We start from the raw sequence: 20870 nt of genomic DNA on the forward strand, positions 1-20870 counted from the left end.
GCATGTATTGTGTGCTCCCCATCGCCACACCTTTGTGTTTTTACACGACACAAGGACAAGATCGTGTTCTCCCTGAAGTAAATAAAAGATAAAACATAAAATACCTTCGCTCCCTTTTATCAAAAGTTTGATGACAATGTGGTAGTTAATTTACTCTGGCCTAATCTCGCACAGAACCTTCACATTTCGGGGAGTAGATGTTGGTCTAACCTTGGTCCCGTTGGACTGAGGTGAGCCGAGTTAATCTGCGCTTTAAACATTATTGCAACGTGCATTCAAGTCTCTCTCTTTCTTGGTTGATGCGACCGCCTCCGTGGTCTAGTGGTAGGGTGTCCGCCCGGAGAGGGGAAGATCCGGGGTTCGATCCCCGGCCGCGTCATACCAAAAGACGTTAACAGAAGGTACTTGTTGCTCGGCCTTAAGGGGCTAAAACAAAGACTGGTCAGCTTGGAGTCAGTATACTGTGACTGAGTGGGGTATTCATGTTAAACTGCGGCATGGTATCTCAGTGAGCTAGCACTATAAATCGGCATCAGTCCGGACTAGTACAAGCAGCCACATAAACACACACACGTGCATGCATGTCGCAATGTAAGTACAATAATCTTGGACGCGACGTTAAAGCCCATTTCATCACACACCTCTTCGTTGATGCATGTCATCGTATCCAAATTGCGTAGGTCGATGCTCATGATGTCAATCACTGGATTGTCCGGTCCAGACTCGATTATTTACAGACCGCCTTCATATAGCTGGAATGTTGCCGAGTGCCACAAGCCATTTCAATACGTAAGTTAAATTTATGTCAGATTTTGTGAACAAAATTCTCTCTTCTACTCTGTTTAGTATGGATGTCGCCTTCTTTGTATTCTGAAGCGATTTGATCTGTTTTCATTGCTCTCTCTCTCTCTCTCTCTCTCGTTGGCATTTATAAAACAGAAGTGGTTGATGTCACAAAGCACAACACGTTTAGTTTAAGAATATATTTATTCTAACATAAACAGGAAAACGCAGTTTCTAATATCTGTTGAGGACAGAAGATATAAGCATGTTTTAAGTATTTATTGTATCATCAGAGCAAAAATACGCATGTTCTGTGGTGTTTCTGAGGTCGTAAATGAAAACAAAAACAGTAAAACTGTAATTGCACTATTAGTATGCTATATATTTAGTCATTACAGTATGATTTTTTACTACGACTTTGTTAGGTCAGCAAATAACAGCGCTTGCGAACATATATGTCTATAAATCCAAATGTATATATTTCGCATAGCGTGAAATGCGAGTATATATTACCTAACTAATGAGTTGACCTCAACCTTAACTGCCGGGCAAAAGAAATTATACACTTGAAACCCGGACTTGACCATGAAATTACAAACGTTATCAAAACGTCACCAGGCTGAAAGCAATCGCCCTATGTCGCCCAAAAACCACCATTGAAAAATCATTTCATGTTTGTTTCATTTTTAGACACTATCAAAGATGGATGTATAGTTTCTTTTGCCCAGTGTATGAAGTAAAGACTTCACCATGAACGTGTTACAATTACACCTCGTCAGTCTGGACACTGTCAATCAGGACCCCCTGTTTTCAGGACAATGAACCCATGAACGTCTATATATAAACTTTAAGTAAAAGAGATATATCAGTTGACTAATGATTCGTAAATCCGGACAACTTCATTTGCAACACAACTGTCCGGATTAAAGGAGTTTCACTAAATATAGATACGGTCACGTGACACGATCTCCGTGAATCATCTGAGAATGTATCGCGTGTAGCCTATGTTTGATTCGCATACATTTCACTCATCAGACAAACATCATTGTGGATTTATGTAATTTGGCCGTGAAAGAGAAAAAATGAGGTAAATGAATAACCACCTGGCAAAAAGTTGTATGTATAAGTCGAGTATAAGTCGAGCGTAAGTCGAGTATAAGTCGCGTGTAAGTCGCGTGTAAGTCGAGTGTAAGTCGAGAGATCTGTAGTACGAGACAAGCGGGGATCCACATAAATTATACCGACAATAGCCCAGTGCTAAACTCAATAAATTATATAATAATTATTATAAAATTATAAATAAATACCCAGTTATCTCGAACGCACCGATATTACGAACCTATTCTCTCCGGTTCCGACCGCCTATATAATGTTCATAGCACGTTATCTCGAAAGTCTTATATTTTTTCCACGGATGTAAGCCAAAGTTTCTGATTGAATTGGATCTAATCGACCTTTCAACAGACTCCTTGACAGAAAACTGCATCAAGTCATATAGATCCTGTGACATGAAAGTCATCAGTTGGTGATGAAAATACGCTAACATATGCATCCAGACAACAGATATCTCGAAGTGTATAAGGTGAGTGAGTGAGTTGAAAACTAACATCACATCGGAACCATCTCGGTCAAAATGTAGGTATGTATTAGTGAGTGAGTGAGTTGGGTTTAACGCCGCTTTTAACAGTATGCCAGTTATATCGCGGCGTGTCAGCTTAATGTGGGAGGAAAGCCCGAAAAGATGCAGGTCTCAGACGTTTACTACTTCGGTGAAACCCACGAGCACGGGTATGGTGCTGACAAACCTAGAAACACAATCGGGGCGAACCGGGATTCGAACCCACAATCATAAGTTTCAGGCGTGCCCAAGGGACGCAACTCTGCACAGCGAATCGCGGCGCCTTAGACGACTGGGCCACCCGTGCCCCCAGATATGTATTAAGTGATAATGTAACAGATCACGTGTACCCTGTGTGGAGAAACTGCGTCAGAATATACACATAAACACATATTTCTCTGAAATTAAGGACCAGAACTAGTCACCTTTTTTTCAGTACAGCCAATATATCCAGCGAACAATGTTGTTTTTTATATAAGCCATATATATAAATTATATTAAAAAAAGTTAAAAATGGATACTTGAAGTGTGCGAACCATCTTTTTCCTAAAGCGCATGTTAGAAAATAAAGTGTAGTTTATTTGATCTTTTAACAATGACTGTTTACACTGTGGGTGTAATGCTACAAGCTAAATGTAGATATATATCAGTTTTCAAGGATCATTCTGGTGGCATGACTCCGTTTTCCCATAATGCCGTATGGTGTCATGCCGTGTTACGTCAGATCCGGATTGTGTGGAGATGGAACATGTTAAGTCACTGTGACGTCACTTGATGCCTACGGCCACGTGTTTCTTCTTCCATTCGCCATTGACGACACACGCCAACATGAACTTTGCAATATCACGGCGGGGAATTCTTGACGTGGCATCCGGGACATACTGACCTTCAAACGCCAATGCCTCCTTTCCTGCAATTAGGAGACATATTAAGTAAATATACTGGCCCTTTTCTCCCCATCGTCTGTACTTCATAGGCTTCTATACACTACTTACCCCCAATTAGTCGTGAATACACCCTCCTATTATTAACCAGCGTATCAGCGAGTGAGTGTGGTTTTACGCCGATTTTAGCACTATTTCTGAAATATCACGGTGGACACCAGATATGGTCTTCGCACATTGTTCCCGTGTGGCATCTTGCCGAGGCGGTCGGTCGGGTAGCCTAGTGGTTAAAGCGTTCGCTCGTCACGCCGAAGAACCGGGTTCGATTCCCGACATGGGTACAATGTGTGAAACCCATTTCTGGTGTCCCCCGCCGTGATATTGCTGGAATATTGCTAAAAGCGGCGTAAAACCATACTCAATCACTTATCGAGGCAAGGGAGTTAACTGACTATATGAGTTCAGTTTTACCCCCTTGTCGATCTAGGCTGGAATTATGGAGTTACACTTTGGCTGGACTAACGAGTCAATGCACAGTCCAATCAAAATCGCGTGATGAGATCGACATCCGGTTCGTAGACTGTTGTGCAGATTTCGGTTGATTGCATGATTTGCAAAACATGTGTACCGTCAGCAGAAATTTTCCAAATCTGTCCATGTTTTTTTTATCAAGGTGCTCATGTGACGTTATACACTTCGCAAAGTAAAACCCGTTTTATTACAATACGGATCTTGATTATCGGTCAGGTCATCTTCGCTGTGCGCCGCCATATTGTTTGAAGCAAATACAAGTGATATGAGAGAGGGAATCTGATTGGTCAATAGGAGAGACATAGAAGGGAGATAACTCGTAATAGCCACTGGTGGCACTTCGATCGAGATCAGACCTCTATACGAGTATTGTTAGTAACCGTACGGCCGAGATCAACGGAAATTCACCCCTAGCCATGATACGATCTTGACGTGCATTCGTCTGAACAGAATGGCCCAAATTGTTCTGTAGTGGGGGTCAGATTCACCAGCAACTCAGGCCATTACGGAACATACCTGACGCTTGGTCGTTTGTGAGTCCCGGCGGCCTGACGACAGTGTAGTCGATGTCGGTGCAGCTCTCCGAGAGGTAGTCTTCCATCTCCGCCATGTTGGGCAAGATGTTCCTCAAAAACAGGGGACGCAGCACCCACCTGATGATCCACGGGAGACCCGGATCGTCTAGAAGCAGAGTCACATGAATCACTAAACATTGCTAAGGTGAGATTACAATTTATTATATACTTCAGTGTGAATTAAAAGAAAAGTGATATTATCATTACAGTGAACATAACACTTGATATTTCACTTGGTTAACATAACACTTTGACGAAATTATTGTCATACAAGAGTTATCTCCCCTTAAATGGTCTCCCTTTATCGTAACTGTTCAGCCTGTACACAAACAGTTGACGTCCTTTTTACGTCAGTTCTACATTGACAAGGCAAAATAAAGACAGATGGTTATTACTGGAGTTAATATAACTTCTTGCCGTTTGTTAATCTCTCGAAAATGTTTCTGTAAATGTTTCTGTCTGTAAATAATCCAGTGATTGACACCATGAGCATCGATCCACGCAATTGGGATCGATGACATGCATTAACCAAGTCAGCGAGCCTGACCACCCGATCCCGTTAGTCGCCTCTTACGACAGGCATAGTCGTCTTACGACAAGCATGGGTTGCTGAAGACCTATTCTACCCCGGATCTTCACGGGTCGCGCCATAAATGAAGGCTTTAACGTCCAGAAACTTAGGAATATGAATTCGAATGGTCCTGATAACCACCTACGTTCTGATACATAGGTTTCACCAAGGCGTTCTGCGTCGCCTTAGGAGTGAAACCCGAGACACTGGCTCCTGCACTACTCACGTTTTGTGCCCCATGCCGACATGCCCACATATCTGCTGACTCCGCCTTTTCTCATGGCGCCTGTGATGGTCTTGATGGTGTCCGTGTACAGCGAACAGGGCACCCAGATGCCCGCCGGGGCGCCCAGACATGATAGTACGGCGTCACTTCCGGTCACGTGGGGCACCAGGTCTTCTTCCTTGGCAAGGTCGACTTTATTAACCTGTTGAACAACGCGATCGGTTAATACCGAAAACATTGATACTATTTTGAATGTCAACATGAAAAAACAATTCAATACACTTCTATAGAATGTATAGAGTGAAACTCTGATAAGTAGAACATGAAGGGACCGGGACAAGTCTCCAGGTTTTCGAGTTAACCGACTGCGACCTGCGTGCCATTATTGAATTATCTACCACACCTCCGTCCTTTATGTGAGTGAGTATGGTTTTACGCCGCTTTTAGCAATGTTCCAGCAATATCACGGCGGGGACACCAGAAATGGGCTTCACACGTTGTACCAATGTTGGGAATCGAACCCGGGTCTTCCGCGTGACGAGCGAACGCTTTAACCACTAGGCTACCCGATCGCCTCTACGCTTGTTTTGTAAGAGCAGATTAACATGAGGCTAGGGTCTACAGGTGGCTTTGCCTTTTTGCATGTCATCTGCCCCAGCGACGTGTATCGATACTATTGTTATTTCGCTTACAGGTTTCCCTGATACAGCGATAGCATTGATACTGACACCGGCGTAAAACAACATCCCTCATCCACACTGGATGTTGTGGAACTTCTGGAACACTTTCCCGAGGCAAGGGCGTTAACTGACTATAAAAGTCTAGTTTCCACCCTTGCCGACCTAGATTGGAATTTCCAGGCTCGATCGTAGCGCCACCAGTAGCTATTTCGGGTTATGTCCCTTCTACGTCCCTCCTATTGACCAATCTGATTCTATCTCTCAAATCACTTGCATTTGCTTCAAACAAAATGTCAAGACGATCTGATCGATAATCAAGATCTATATTTGTGATAAAACGGGTCTAACTTTGCATCATATCACTTGAGCACCTTGATTAAAAAAATAAAAAATGATTTGCAAAATATCTGTCGACGCCATTTGGCTTTACACATGCTTTGCAAATCCTGCAATGACCGATATCTACACGTTGAAATGATTTCTGGGTCAGCTTTATGTAGGAGGAAAGCCCTGATTCGGGTCTTAGACGGTTACCAAGAGCACGGGTATGGTGCCGACAAACCTAGAAACCTAGAATCATAATCGGGGCGAACCGGGATTCGAACCCACGACAATTGAGTTCTGGCGTACCAAAGGGACGCAACTCTGCACAACGAGTTGGGCGCCTCAGACGACTTGGCCAACCGTGCCCCACATTGTCGAGTGTTAGGTACAGAGACATCAATAGGCCTGCCTTATTGGTCATTTCAAGAGATCGAATATTTTCAAAAACTAATGAAAATCTTTAGACCGGTCACATTCGGTTTTAGTGAGCTATGCTATGCTATGCTATGCTATGCTATGCTATGCTATGCTATGCAATAGGGCTGGAACGAGTCCAAATTTACTACCCGGGGTAACTCTCTCCCCCCCCCCCCCCCCCCATTACCCGACCCTACCGGGTACCCGCTGTAGGTCTCAAGAGATACATACTGTCCGTTTTATTTACATTCGCGTATAAGACAATCATACACTGAAGTTTACTGAAGTTTTATCTTTATGTAAACATACAAAAGTCGGAAGGAATGGGTGCCTAGTCAGAAAGAAATGTGAACATAAGTGACTTGTAGTGTAACCATAGAGTTCTAGATAATTTTTGGTCATAAAACAACATATCATGTGACTAACGACGGGTCCGGGTGGTCCTGTGGGTATCCGGGTCCTACTCACTCAGTACCCACCCGACCCGAGTACCCGAGTTAACCCGTCCCAGCCATACTATGCTATGTCGAGGGCGTTGGGTAGCAGAGGGTTAAGATTTCGGGTTCGATTCGCCACATTCACCAGATTGTATGAAACCCATTTCTGGTGTCCCACACCCCAACAGTGATAATGCTAGAATATTGCTAAAAGCGGCGTAAAATCATACTCACTCAATAACTCATTTACGTCAAGATTTTGATTAAACAATTATAAAACCTTCATCATAATATCCCCGTTAAATGCACAATCCACGAACAGCTGAAAGCACACGCCTCGTATGTCATAAATACAGTCTCATTAACAGGGACGGGACGTGCTCAATTAGCGAAAATGTACTATGAATAGCCAACGGAAAGCGCTCCAATTGTACCATATATACTACTTACCGTGAGGTTCTCGTGCTTCACTGACATCTTATCGGGGTTCCTCACTAAAGCTGTGACACAATGTCCCTGCTGTAAACATTCTTCCACCAACTGCAAGCCACTCGGGCCAGTTGAACCGAATATTACAAACTTCATTTTCGGTCGATTTTCAAGCCGCGAATACGTCTCACTCCGCACACCTCAGAAAATCTACGATTCTGCCTTTATATAAACCCGGAAACCTCAGAGACCGAGTCCCGCTGAAATTATCGCCCTCGTCAACAGTTACCTCCCTTTGAACGATGATTCATGTGGCAATCAGTCTCAGTGGGTGTAGTTTTCAGGCTGGTTACCCCACAACTCACGTGGCAATGTTGACGCACCTGTGCCGCATTGATATGCGTAAATTAATTTTCAGTGCGTAAAAATCCTGACCGTCGAATAACAGTAGCCTTATCGTCGCCTTGATGGCTACCCAGTTTAATGATCCAGAACGTACTCTGGTTCTGTTTACCGGTTTGTAGTTACCGTGAGCGCCATGCGTAGAAATTTCCCTTGTGTACGTGCTCAATGGGAGGGCCGACATACCGATTCGTCATAAACTCAGGCGCAACGTGCAGGCAAGCACAGGTCCAGCCCAGGCTGATGAAATCGCCTTCCGCAATATCGTCACTGATGCGAGTTCGTGTTATATGTCGGTTAAGCTAATACCAGCGTGGCGTATTTACACTGGAGGTGCTCTTTATAACATAATCTGTTGTTTCGTTTGTTTTGATCGATTGTGTGCACTTATCAGATACAAGGCTTTGTAAGCACGGCCTGTATCCAATCTATCTCAAGGTGTCCATATATAATTATACTGATTATCAGCGAAAACCGACACGTTTTCAAAGCTGGCGATGTTTCGATTTGAGCAGCGGTAGCGAGGGCATTTTATTTTCGGACTTTAAAATTGATGAATTTGGCTTTGGTTTTACGTAATTACATAGGGGAAACATATTTGGTCATACTCTAGATCGAACTACATTCTTTAACCTAAATAGCTATTAACCTTATATGTATAAAAATTATCACTTTTGTGCTGAATACAATGCATCAAAATCAACTACTACTACTACTACTACTACTACTACTACTACACCACAGCTACAGCTGCCGCAATCACTGCTACGTCTATTTTACTACACCACAGCTACAGCTGCCGCAATCACTGCTACTTCTTATCACCACCACCACAACTACAGCTGGCATCATCACTGCTACTTCTTATCACCACCTGCACAACTACAGCTGCCATCATCATTGCTACTTCTTATCACCACCACCACAACTACAGCTGCCATCATCACTGCTACTTCTTATCACCACCACCACAGCTACAGCTGCCACCAATGCTACTTCTAATCTACTACAACCACAGCTACAGCTGCAATCATCACTGCTACTTCTTATCACCATCTGCACAACTACAGCTGCCATCATCACTGCTACTTCTTATCACATCTGCACAACTACAGCTGCTATCATCACTGCTACTTCTTATCACCACCACCACAACTACAGCTGCCATCATCACTGCTACTTCTTATCACCACCACCACAACTACAGCTGCCATCATCACTGCTACTTCTTATCACCACCACCACCACAACTACAGCTGCCATCATCACTGCTACTTCTTATCACCACCACCACAACTACAGCTGCCATCATCACTGCTACTTCTTATCACCACCACCACAACTACAGCTGGTATCATCACTGCTACTTCTAATCACCACCACCACAGCTACAGCTGGTATCATCACTGCTACTTCTTATCACCACCACCACAACTACAGCTGGTATCATCACTGCTACTTCTAATCACCACCACCACCACAACTACAGCTGCCATCATCACTGCTACTTCTAATCACCACCACCACAACTACAGCTGCCATCATCACTGCTACTTCTTATCACCACCACCACAACTACAGCTGGTATCATCACTGCTACTTCTTATCACCACCACCACAACTACAGCTGGTATCATCACTGCTACTTCTTATCACCACCACCACAACTACAGCTGCCATCATCACTGCTACTTCTTATCACCACCACCACAACTACAGCTGCCATCATCACTGCTACTTCTTATCACCACCACCACAGCTACAGCTGCCATCATCACCGCTACTTCTTATCACCACCACCACCACAACTACAGCTGCCATCATCACTGCTACTTCTTATCACCACCACCACAGCTACAGCTGCCATCATCACCGCTACTTCTAATCACCACCACCACCACAACTACAGCTGCCATCATCACTGCTACTTCTTATCACCACCACCACAGCTACAGCTGCCATCATCACCGCTACTTCTTATCACCACCACCACAGCTACAGCTGCCATCATCACCGCTACTTCTTATCACCACCACCACCACAACTACAGCTGGTATCATCACTGCTACTTCTTATCACCACCACCACCACAACTACAGCTGCCATCATCACTGCTACTTCTTATCACCACCACCACAACTACAGCTGGTATCATCACTGCTACTTCTAATCACCACCACCACAGCTACAGCTGCCATCATCACCGCTACTTCTTATCACCACCACCACAACTACAGCTGCCATCATCACTGCTACTTCTTATCACCACCACCACAACTACAGCTGCCATCATCACTGCTTCTTCTTATCACCACCACCACAACTACAGCTGCTATCATCACTGCTACTTCTTATCACCAATACCACAACTACAGCTGCCATCATCACTGCTACTTCTTATCACCACCACCACAACTACAGCTGCCATCATCACTGCTACTTCTTATCACCTCCACCACAGCTTCAGCTGCCATCATCACCGCTACTTCTTATCACTACCACCACAGCTACAGCTGCCGCCATCACTGCTACTTCTTATCACCACCACCACCACAACTACAGCTGGTATCATCACTGCTACTTCTTATCACCACCACCACCACAACTACAGCTGCCATCATCACTGCTACTTCTTATCACCACCACCACAACTACAGCTGGTATCATCACTGCTACTTCTAATCACCACCACCACAGCTACAGCTGCCATCATCACCGCTACTTCTTATCACCACCACCACAACTACAGCTGCCATCATCACTGCTACTTCTTATCACCACCACCACAACTACAGCTGCCATCATCACTGCTTCTTCTTATCACCACCACCACAACTACAGCTGCTATCATCACTGCTACTTCTTATCACCAATACCACAACTACAGCTGCCATCATCACTGCTACTTCTTATCACCACCACCACAACTACAGCTGCCATCATCACTGCTACTTCTTATCACCTCCACCACAGCTTCAGCTGCCATCATCACCGCTACTTCTTATCACTACCACCACAGCTACAGCTGCCGCCATCACTGCTACTTCTTATCACCACCACCACAACTACAGCTGCCGCCATCACTGCTACTTCTTATCACCACCACCACAACTACAGCTGCCGCCATCACTGCTACTTCTATTCTACAGCTGCCGCCATCACTGCTACTTATATTCTACAGCTGCCGCCATCACTGCTACTACTATTCTACAGCTGCCGCCATCACTGCCACTTCTATTCTACAGCTGCCGCCATCACTGCCACTTCTCTTCTACCACCACCACAGCTACAGCTGCCGCCATCAATGCTACTTCTATTCTACTACTGCAGCCAGCACTGCTTCTTCTATTCTACTACCTCGGGTATACTACTTACGTCTTGTGATGTTCACGTCAAACACTAAACCACAAATGGACATACCTAAACCAGTACACTATTTCAAGGGAGAACTTTTATTTCAATGGGGGTTATAAAACCATAATACGCCGAGGATAAAAACGCCGGGGAGGGTCCAGCTGCAATTAGCAGCAACTTTCACCATATACCAACATCAAAGAAAGCACATTGCCTTTTAAATGGGGCTTGACTGCATTTGATTTCACAACCCCGGACTGGTGTGTGACAGGAGGGTGCAGGTGTGTGGCAGGAGTGTGCCGGTGTGTGACAGGAGTGTGCAGGTGTGTGACAGGAGTGTGCAGGTGTGTGACAGGAGTGTGTAGGTTTGTGACAGGAGTGTCAGGCAGGTGTATGACAGGGGTATGACAGGTGTGTGCTGGCAGTGTGCAGGTGTGTGACAGGAGTGTGCAGGTGTGTGCCGGGAGTGTGCGGGTGTGTGACAGGAGTGTGCAGGTGTATGACAGGAGTGTGCAGGTGTGTGACAGGAGTGTGCCGGCAGTGTACAGGTGTGTGACAGGAGTGTGCAGGTGTATGACAGGAGTGTGCAGGTGTGTGACAGGAGTGTGCCGGCAGTGTTCAGGTGTGTGACAGGAGTGTGCAGGTGTATGACAGGAGTGTGCAGGTGTGTGACAGGAGTGTGCAGGTGTATGACAGGAGTGTGCAGGTGTGTGACAGGAGTGTGCAGGTGTATGACAGGAGTGTGCAGGTGTGTGACAGGAGTGTGCAGGTGTATGACAGGAGCGTGCAGGTGTGTGACAGGAGTGTGCAGGTGTATGACAGGTGTGCAGGTGTGTGACAGGAGTGTGCAGGAGTCATCTGGTCACTATGTCCTGCTTAAAACACATTTGTTTACCATTCTTTTCACATGTATTAAATTGTGTCAGCTAAAGGTTATTGATTTGCTATCCCTAAGGAACATTCGAAGTTCATAAACAAAGCTAATATTATCATGAACATACATGATTGATGAACGTACGGAAGCCTTTTGGGGCCACTTGTTTTTTGTTTTTTTGTCTTGAAATTTCAAGATAGTAAGTCGTAATTTCAAGATGCTAAATTGAAATTTCAAGATACTACGTTGATATTTTATGATACATACGTTGAAAGTTCAAGTTAAAAATCAACTTATTAGCTTGATATTTCAAGATCATTATCTTGAAATTTCAACTTAGTATACATTTCAACTTAGCATCTTAAAATTTCAGCTTAGTATGTATCTTAAAATTCAATATAACATCTTGAAATTTCAACTTAATATCTTAATTTTAAGAAAATAGAAAAAATCCAAAAGCCCCTAAAAGGGTCCTATATGGGTCCACCCGGTTAATTCCTACCTACATGGTATACCTGGAAACGATGGGGTAGTGATATTTCATGGGTACAGTACCAACAATACATCGCCTAGCACCTCTGCACACAGAAATAAAACATGACGGCCAATTTTGAGAAAACTTTTAATGTTCAATTAGGGATACAATTTAATATCGAAAAAGATTGTTTGACGGTCACGACTGCCGCCAGATTGTATTGTGTAATGTGATAGTCACGTGAACTAGTGACACTAGTAAATCCAATATGGATTCCTTCAAGTGCTGTTCGAGAAGACGTGTGTGATTGACGTGAGCCGAATGTCTTGATGGAGTTTGTCTGGTTGTTGAATCAGGGAAACAATAGCTGGAGAACCAGCGTCTGTCCATCACGGTATGCTGGCAAGTCCGCAGTTAGGTGCATCCTTATATCACACCAGGATGTGCTCACGGGAACCCATTAGTAATCCTTTAAGAACTATATGGATTTTATTTTGCATTCATAGTCGTTTGACCCTTTGAATGTTAGTGGCAATGAGGTCACTTGATTCCGATTGAAACACACTTCTTCATCCACTCGCCGTTGACTACACACCTCATCATGAACCTGACGACATCACGGCGGGGAATCCTTGCCGCTGCATCAGGGACGAACTGGCCATCCACACCTGTTACCTCACGACCTGGATAGATCATTATATTGTATAGAAAAACATAGGAATGCATTTTAACATTAATAGTATTCCAGAACCTTCAAATCTATGGCAAGAAATGTAACGGGTGTCAAAAAGACCAATTAAGTATTAATGAGTGAGTGAGTGAGTGAGTGAGTATGGTTTAACGCCGCTTTTAGCAATATTCCAGCAATATCACGGCGGGGGACACCAGAAATGGGCTTCACACATTGTACCCATGTCGTGAGTCGAACCCGGGTCTTCGGCGTGACGAGCGATCGCTTTAACCACTAGGCTACCCGACCGTCTTTAAGTATTAATGACAATATTCAACTTTAGGGGTACTGCGATATACCATGTTACATGGTGTGGTTTTACGCCGCTTTTTGGTAGTATTTGAGTATTATTACGGCGGGGGACGCCATAAATAGGCTTAACACATTGTTTCCATCGGAATCGATTGGAATCGAACCCGGTTCTTCAGCGTGACGAGCGAACACTCTACCAATTAGGCTACCCTACTTCCACATGCTAACTATTCGTATGACATCTCGATACAATCAGCCACATCCAGTCGCATGAAGAGCATCAAAGGTGGAGTAGGACGGTTACCACTTCGACGCCAGGTGTTCGACAAAAAAATACATAATACGAACGTTAACATCTCATAAATACTTAAATCTAAGTTTGGGAGAAAAATACCCCAGTACATCATTACATGTCGATCCCCTTGAAGATCCGGGTTAAAACTGCCCTTCAGCAACCATGCTTGTCGTAAGAGGCGAATAACGTTAGTCGCCTCTTACAAGTATAGCCACCTTTAACGGCAAGTATGGGTTGCTGAAGACGTATTCTAACCTGGATCTTCACGGGTATACGGCCAGCTGAGACGTAGTCTCCTGGAGGCCAATTCGAAAGTAAGGAATCACACTGAGGGCTAAATGTGTATCATAACTCAGCTGTACGTCTGTGTGTTTCCATCCATCCCAGTCTTAATAGGCCCCTATATCACCCGCTGTCGTATATATTCAGGATATTCAAAAAGGGAATTAATCTTGCAGTGTCTATTGCATTGTATGTTTTAATATTTTTAAAACCTGTTTTTTACCGTGTTTAAAGCACAGGAACTCGATGATAGCTTGTATAACAAAATATAATCGTATAGAGAGAAAAAAATCACACCGATCTATATACATAGAGACGTCTTTATGTATATAGAGGGGTGGGATTTTTTTCTATACGAATATATTATGTTATACACGCTATCATCGAGTTCCTGTGGTTTAAAGTTCCCAACCCCTTTGCATTTCGAATGCACAATAACGTTTACATTGTGATTATATTTTCTTATATGTATGTCTTAAACAGACAGCGTTCCAGTCAACTGTTGTATTCTTAACCAAAAGCATGTTTTTATTATTTTCTATTTTTTTTCAAATTTTTCCGCCATCTCCCGATGGAGTTGAGCAAGACAATGAGAAATGTGTAACGTTATAGTTATTAGAGTCAATTAATATTCAATTAGGGATACAATTTGATATCGATTAGTCGCTTCCTCCTCAATATTTCAATTGGAAAACTACAGTTCGGCAATAAGCACAACTGAATTGCCTACCCGTTGACTCATCCTTCGTGAGTTCGGCAGTTCTGACCACGGTGTAGTCGATGTCCCCGCACTCCGCCAGATAATCCTCCATCTGCCCCATGTTGAGGAGGATGTTCTTCAGAATCAGTGGACGCAGGATCCACTTGATCACAAACGGCAGACCCGCTTCATCTGCACAGAAGGGGTATCCTCATCACCATTGATAAAAAGTGAATAGTTACATAGATACTGCATCGGGACTTGTATTTAACAGTATGTAAAATACTAACCTGAAGATGGTCATCGGGCCACAGTTAAAGGCTGGAAGACTTGTGATGGAAATACGTCAACGGGGGGAACATCTTTTTGGCCGCATCGGCAGCAGCAAATATTGATAATATTGATCTTATCTCGCAAAACAAACAAATAATGTTGCAAACATTTTAAAGCGCCCCGCATTATAACACATAGCCTACACTCAAGCCATTTTCGAAATAACCTCTCATTGGCTAACTTTAAAGTCGTTTCCGTTTCAAAATGACCATATGTAGTTTAATCTAATAAAAAGTATTAGGATGGTATGAAATTAACTTTTACGTACTTTCAACTATTTGTATAATACTTACAAGAATGTGAGTGAGTGAGTGAGTATGGTTTTACGCCGCGTTTAGCAATATTCCAGCAATATCACGGCGGAGGACACCAGAAATGGGCTTCACGCATTGTACCCATGTCGGGAATCGAACCCGGGTCTTCGGCGTGACGAGCGAACGCTTTAACCACTAGGCTACCCGACCGCTCCCCTACAAGAATGTAATAGATATGTGTTTCATCGTATTACTTAATACGATGTCTAAGTTAAAGCGATAGATGAACTTTTTTTAGAAAAACTTAAAACCTTGTCAATATGAACTGTCGGGCAAAAGAAAGTATACAGTTGAAAATTAGATTTGACCAAAAAGTGCAATTGTTATCAAAACTTGGCTACTTGGCTGAAAACAGTCGGACCACTGCAAACGTAGGGCCCAAAACACGACTATGATACCCGTATTAAATGCATCGCCATTGAATAGCTTTTCATTTTTAGTCACCATCAAACATTGGTGTATTCTTTATTTCGCCCGGCAGTTTATATATCTTCGTTTGGGGCTATATATTTTCTACATTATGTTTTCTAAAAGCGCTAAAGATAGCCATAAGAGTCGTTTCAAAGAGCACCCTGCGAAATTATAAAGAGCCATGCATGTATTATAGAGATCAACAAGCGACGGAAATAGAGGCACGTGCAACACGCAAAGACCAAGATTACAAAGATTCTGGTATATTTTTCCAAATATTTTCACAAAAGAATGTTTAAAATCAGGGACATATTCTCATAACCCTCTATTCCTTTAAAACAATGGGCTGAGTTCCATCGGCTTCAAGGAATGGAGAGTTTCTCGGACATTCCTCTCTTCATATTGTACAAAGCACTGCTACACCCATCTGACTCACGGAGTAACACACGTGCATATTATGTACTCTCAATTGCTGAGGGGGCACGGGTGGCCCAGTCGTCTAAGGCGCCGCGATTCGCTGTGCAGAGTTACGTCCCTTGGGCAGTACGCTATATCCGTCAGTTCGTTTTCAGCGTGTGCGTTATAAACGTAGTTTACTGTAAATAAATTTTCCTTACAAATAAAAATATATGCTCGTGGCACATTCTGGAATTCCTGACAAATTGTGATTACTTTAGTTTTGCTCCTCACGCATACATTTAGTCCCCCAGGACGCCATTGCCACGAATCTGCTGACGCCAGCCGCCCTCATGGCGCCCGTTATGACCTTGACAGTGTCCGTGTAGAGCGTGACGGTGGACCAGATTGATTGCCTGGACCCCAAACACGACATGACGGCGTCACATCCCGTCAGCGGGGATACCAGCTCCTCCTGGGTCTGTATGTCCGACTTCACGACCTGAAATACACGTTTGGTTTAGGCAGAAAAGAAGCATGTGTTTGTTTGCGTTGTTTTAGGTGTAAAACGTACCTTAACATTTACATTTACAAATTTTGTCTGTATTTTTGATTGGTTGAGAAAGGGTCACATGACCTTCCATAAAACACGATATTGCCCTGCATGATTAAGCCAATTAACTCAAAGGAGAGAACTATTTTCAGCGAATCAGAGAGAGCGTAACGCAAGGTTTGTCGTGCATCATATCCTGTGATTTCCCGTAACATCTGTTTCAATTATTGTTGAATTCAAAATAGTCTTGTTTTTCAAATTGTGTAATTATACAATTACTGACCACAATTCGGGCAATTTATTTTATGGACCCAAGAAACTGATATTGAGGTGCAGTGAGGTGAAATTGGGTTTAACGTCGCGTCCAAGATAATTGCACTTATATAGCGACGTGCATGCACGTGTGTGTGTGTGTGTGGCTGCTTGAACTAGACCGGACTGATGCCGATTTATAGTGCTAGCCCACTGAGATACCATGCCGCAGTTTAACATGAATACCCCACTCAGACACCGTATACTGACTCCGAGCCGACCAGTCCTTGCTTTAAACCCTTAATGCCGAGCGCCAGACAGGGTAACAACAAGTACCATCTTTTAACGTCTTTTGGTATGACGCCATATTCATTGTCCTAGAAGCGGTCACGTATCATTCGACAGAATCGAATATTGACTACAAGTCAGGTCTGAAAATTCACAGTATGTACTTGAGTTACTTAAAATAGAATGGGAATTACCCAGAAAAGGTATTTCCCAAACCTAAGCCAATCAGATGTCTCCGTTTGTTGGAACCTTCTTACGTTTGTGAAGATGACATTGCTCATCCCTGAACCCTGAATACTATTTACCACAAATCTGAAAACCATTGAGAAAAAGCTGCGATTTGAAGTAACATTATGAATAAGGACATTTTCAAGTACACCTTTAAAAAAAGATTTTTTTAAATGTTGAATATGCGAACCTAATACGATTTTATTTGCAGCCGCATACCACATCGCTGAGTCCCCAATACCCTCTTAAATAGACCCCGAATCGTAGGTACCAAACGGGGGATGGCAGCCTCTTACTTGCTTTTTTTCGGCTCAAAAACACAGGCATGACCTCATATATATCTATAATTGTATGTTGTTACATGCCAGATATAACGGCTAGACTAGGAGAATAGACCATTGCTAGTAAGACAGTGGTGTGGTGTGGTGTGGGGTGGATTGAGGTGGGGTTGGTGGGGTGGGGTGGTGTGTGTATGTGGCTTTCTGGGTAGCATCGAATGTGTATATGTGAAATATTTCAGACTCTCCATGTTTGTCCACTCATTGTCTCTCGTTACAATATGTTCACACAAACAGACATGTTGTGTGTTCACATAAAGAACTGCTTGTGTATTTTCTTTCGTTCATCCGAATTTCATGTATCGCTATTCCTTGTATGAAATTCACGTATAACAATCATACAGTTTAGTGTATATGACAGTGGCGCGTGTGAGGGTGCATGTTGTAAAACTGCACAGTCAGCAATATTTCCGCCACATCGTCAGTCGAGTCTGGACCAGGCAATCTATGACGGAAGTCATGCGATCCACAGTGAGTAACAGTGATACGCAATCAGTGCTGTCGTGGAGTCTAATCACCTGATCATATTTAACAAGAAGGGGTCATGGTGGCCGGAGTCCCCGTGGGGTCAGAGCGATTGGGAGCAATAATTATAAAAGTATTAAATACCATATTCAGCAAAATATATGATTAAGTACTTTGATACTCACATATATTGCTGCACTCAGCTATATGACGGCGGTCTGTAAATAATCGATTGACATCATGCGCATCGATCCAGGCAATTGGGATACGATGCCATACATCAACCAAGTCAGCGAGCCTGACCACCCAATCCCGTTAGTCGCCTCTTACGACAAGCAATGTCGTCTTTTACTGCAAGCATGGGTTGCTGACGACCTATTCTACCCCGGATCTTCACGGGTCCCAGCATAGTTTGTTGGGGACATATTTCAGTATTTCAACTCCGAGGTAGTCTACACGGGTCGGTGCATGTTAGATATGTCGGTACACTATACCCACCGTGAGGTTCTCATGTTTGATCGTTAGTTTGTCTGGGTTCCTGGCCAGTGCCACAACGCTGTGTCCACTCCCTAGACACTCCTCCACTAGCAGAGTGCCGCTTGGACCCGTGGCGCCAAATATTGCAATTTTCATGATTTTACACATCTGCGGACATACCCGTCTGAGGACTCAAGCCACCTCGTCCAATGTGCGTGACTAGATATTCACTACTTAATGCCGGTTGTCTCCCTTTGATTGATATAGACTACATAGCTCGTTGGTGAAAGTCTTTCAGTTAATGTTCTGTGTGATAACAACGGGTCCAGGTCAATATGAGTGTCGATGCATGTACTCAAAGATAACGTTCAAAGACGTCCAGCGAAGATAATATGTAACATGTTGCGTGAGAGAATGAGTGAGTTGGTTTTAACGCTGCTTTGGAAAGTAAGTCAGTTACATAGCTTCGTGTCAGGTTTTATAGGGGAGGAACGTCCGAAGGTGACTGGTATATTGGTGTTGTTTTGTTGTTTAACGCCGCACTCAGCAATTTTCCAGCTATATGACAGCGGTCTGTAAATATTCAATATTCAAGGACATTCAATCCAGTGATTGATATCACGAGCGTCGATCTACGTATTTGGGATACGATGGCATGCATCATACAAGTCAGCGAGCCTGACTACCCGATCCCGTTAGGCTCCCCTTCGACAAGCACAGACGACCCATACGACAAGGGGGATTTTGACAGGGGTCACACTTTGAACAGTGTTCCGTTATATTAAGGGGTGTCAGCTTACTGTTGGAAGACAGTCCGAAGTGATGCAGATCTCAGACGTTGACAAACCAAGGATCATAATCTTGGCGAAACTCGGAATCGAACCCAGGCTCACAGCATACTGGCCTGTACACCCGTAATGAGGTGAGGTTTAAGTGGGGTTTAATGTCGCGTTCTAGATTATTGCACTTATATAGCGGCATACTAGTCCGGACTAATACCGATATCGCTAGCTCATGGAAATACCGGGTCGGTCGGGTAGCCTGATGGTTCAAGCGTTTGCTCGTCACGCCGTAGATCCGGGTTCGATTCCCGACATGGGTACAATGTGTGAAGCCCATTTCTGGTGTACCCCGCCGTGATATTGCTGGAATACGCGGCGTAAAACCTGTAATGAAAACTTCAGAGTATAATTGATATCTGAACACGTGAACTTAAATTTAAAAAGCATTGCATATAAAATATGAATCTAAAAAAATGTATATTCGGGTCAAATATAAAATGCAAAAACGTTATATAGTTGAGTCTTCCAATTTTCAAAGCTGTTGGTAAATACTGCTAAAACCAGCATCTGTACGAATTTAGTTCATATAAAGAAAGAAATTATCATTTAACTAATTTTAAAGCATTTAACCATGACATAAGCCTATGACATAAAACATGTACATTTATCGCATACCCAAATTTGCGTAAGTTTGCAAATAGGCGCCTCTTGTCAGTCAACAACATACTATATAGCACGTGCTTGTGCTGTTCCTCCTACTGCTGTGCCCCCCGCCGTTCAAGATGTAAACTTGTACTAAGTATTAACATTCAATAAACTTTTCACGATTTTTAGCTATTTTGCATTTCATCGTTCTCACTTGGCGCCAAACGGACTGTACCAGTTATTTAAGACTCGGTTGATATTTCCCATATTAAGGTGAAGTGAAATGGGGACTACATTCGTCTTCAAGTTCATTGCATATATATATATGTATGTATATGTGTGTGTGTGTGTGTGTGTGTGTGTGTGTCTGTGTGTGTGTGTACTTGTCCAGACTAATGCCAGTTTTATATTGCTAGCACACAGATCATACCGCAGTGTAACATGAATACCCCACTCAGACACAGTGTACTGACTCTAACAACAAGTACCTACATTTAACGTCATTTGGTAAGATGCAGCCGGGGATCGAACCACCGACCTTCCACTCTC

The 20870-nt window shown here is 43.5% G+C and overlaps 2 protein-coding genes across 2 annotated transcripts; both read right to left on the minus strand.

Annotated features, from left to right (window-relative positions):
- Positions 1–2959: 2959 nt before the first annotated feature.
- LOC124129890 lies at positions 2960–8044 on the minus strand. Its single transcript, XM_046493246.2, has 4 exons — positions 7497–8044; positions 5189–5390; positions 4333–4497; positions 2960–3311 (listed from the first exon to the last, which is right to left on the minus strand). Exons 1-4 carry the CDS (start codon positions 7629–7631, stop codon positions 3169–3171), a joined length of 645 nt encoding a protein of 214 aa, XP_046349202.2. The 5' UTR covers positions 7632–8044; the 3' UTR covers positions 2960–3168.
- Positions 8045–12707: 4663 nt separating this feature from the next.
- On the minus strand, positions 12708–19125 carry LOC124129900 (flavin reductase (NADPH)-like). The gene is made up of 4 exons (XM_046493258.2): positions 18916–19125; positions 16594–16795; positions 14870–15031; positions 12708–13263 (listed from the first exon to the last, which is right to left on the minus strand). The coding sequence occupies exons 1-4, from the start codon at positions 19060–19062 to the stop codon at positions 13121–13123; spliced, it is 654 nt and encodes a 217-aa protein (XP_046349214.2). The 5' UTR covers positions 19063–19125; the 3' UTR covers positions 12708–13120.
- Positions 19126–20870: the final 1745 nt, after the last annotated feature.

The sequence above is a fragment of the Haliotis rufescens genome, unplaced genomic scaffold, assembly GCF_023055435.1.
Source record: "Haliotis rufescens isolate VD_foot unplaced genomic scaffold, xgHalRufe1.0.p SCAF_9, whole genome shotgun sequence".
Taxonomy (NCBI): domain Eukaryota; kingdom Metazoa; phylum Mollusca; class Gastropoda; order Lepetellida; family Haliotidae; genus Haliotis; species Haliotis rufescens.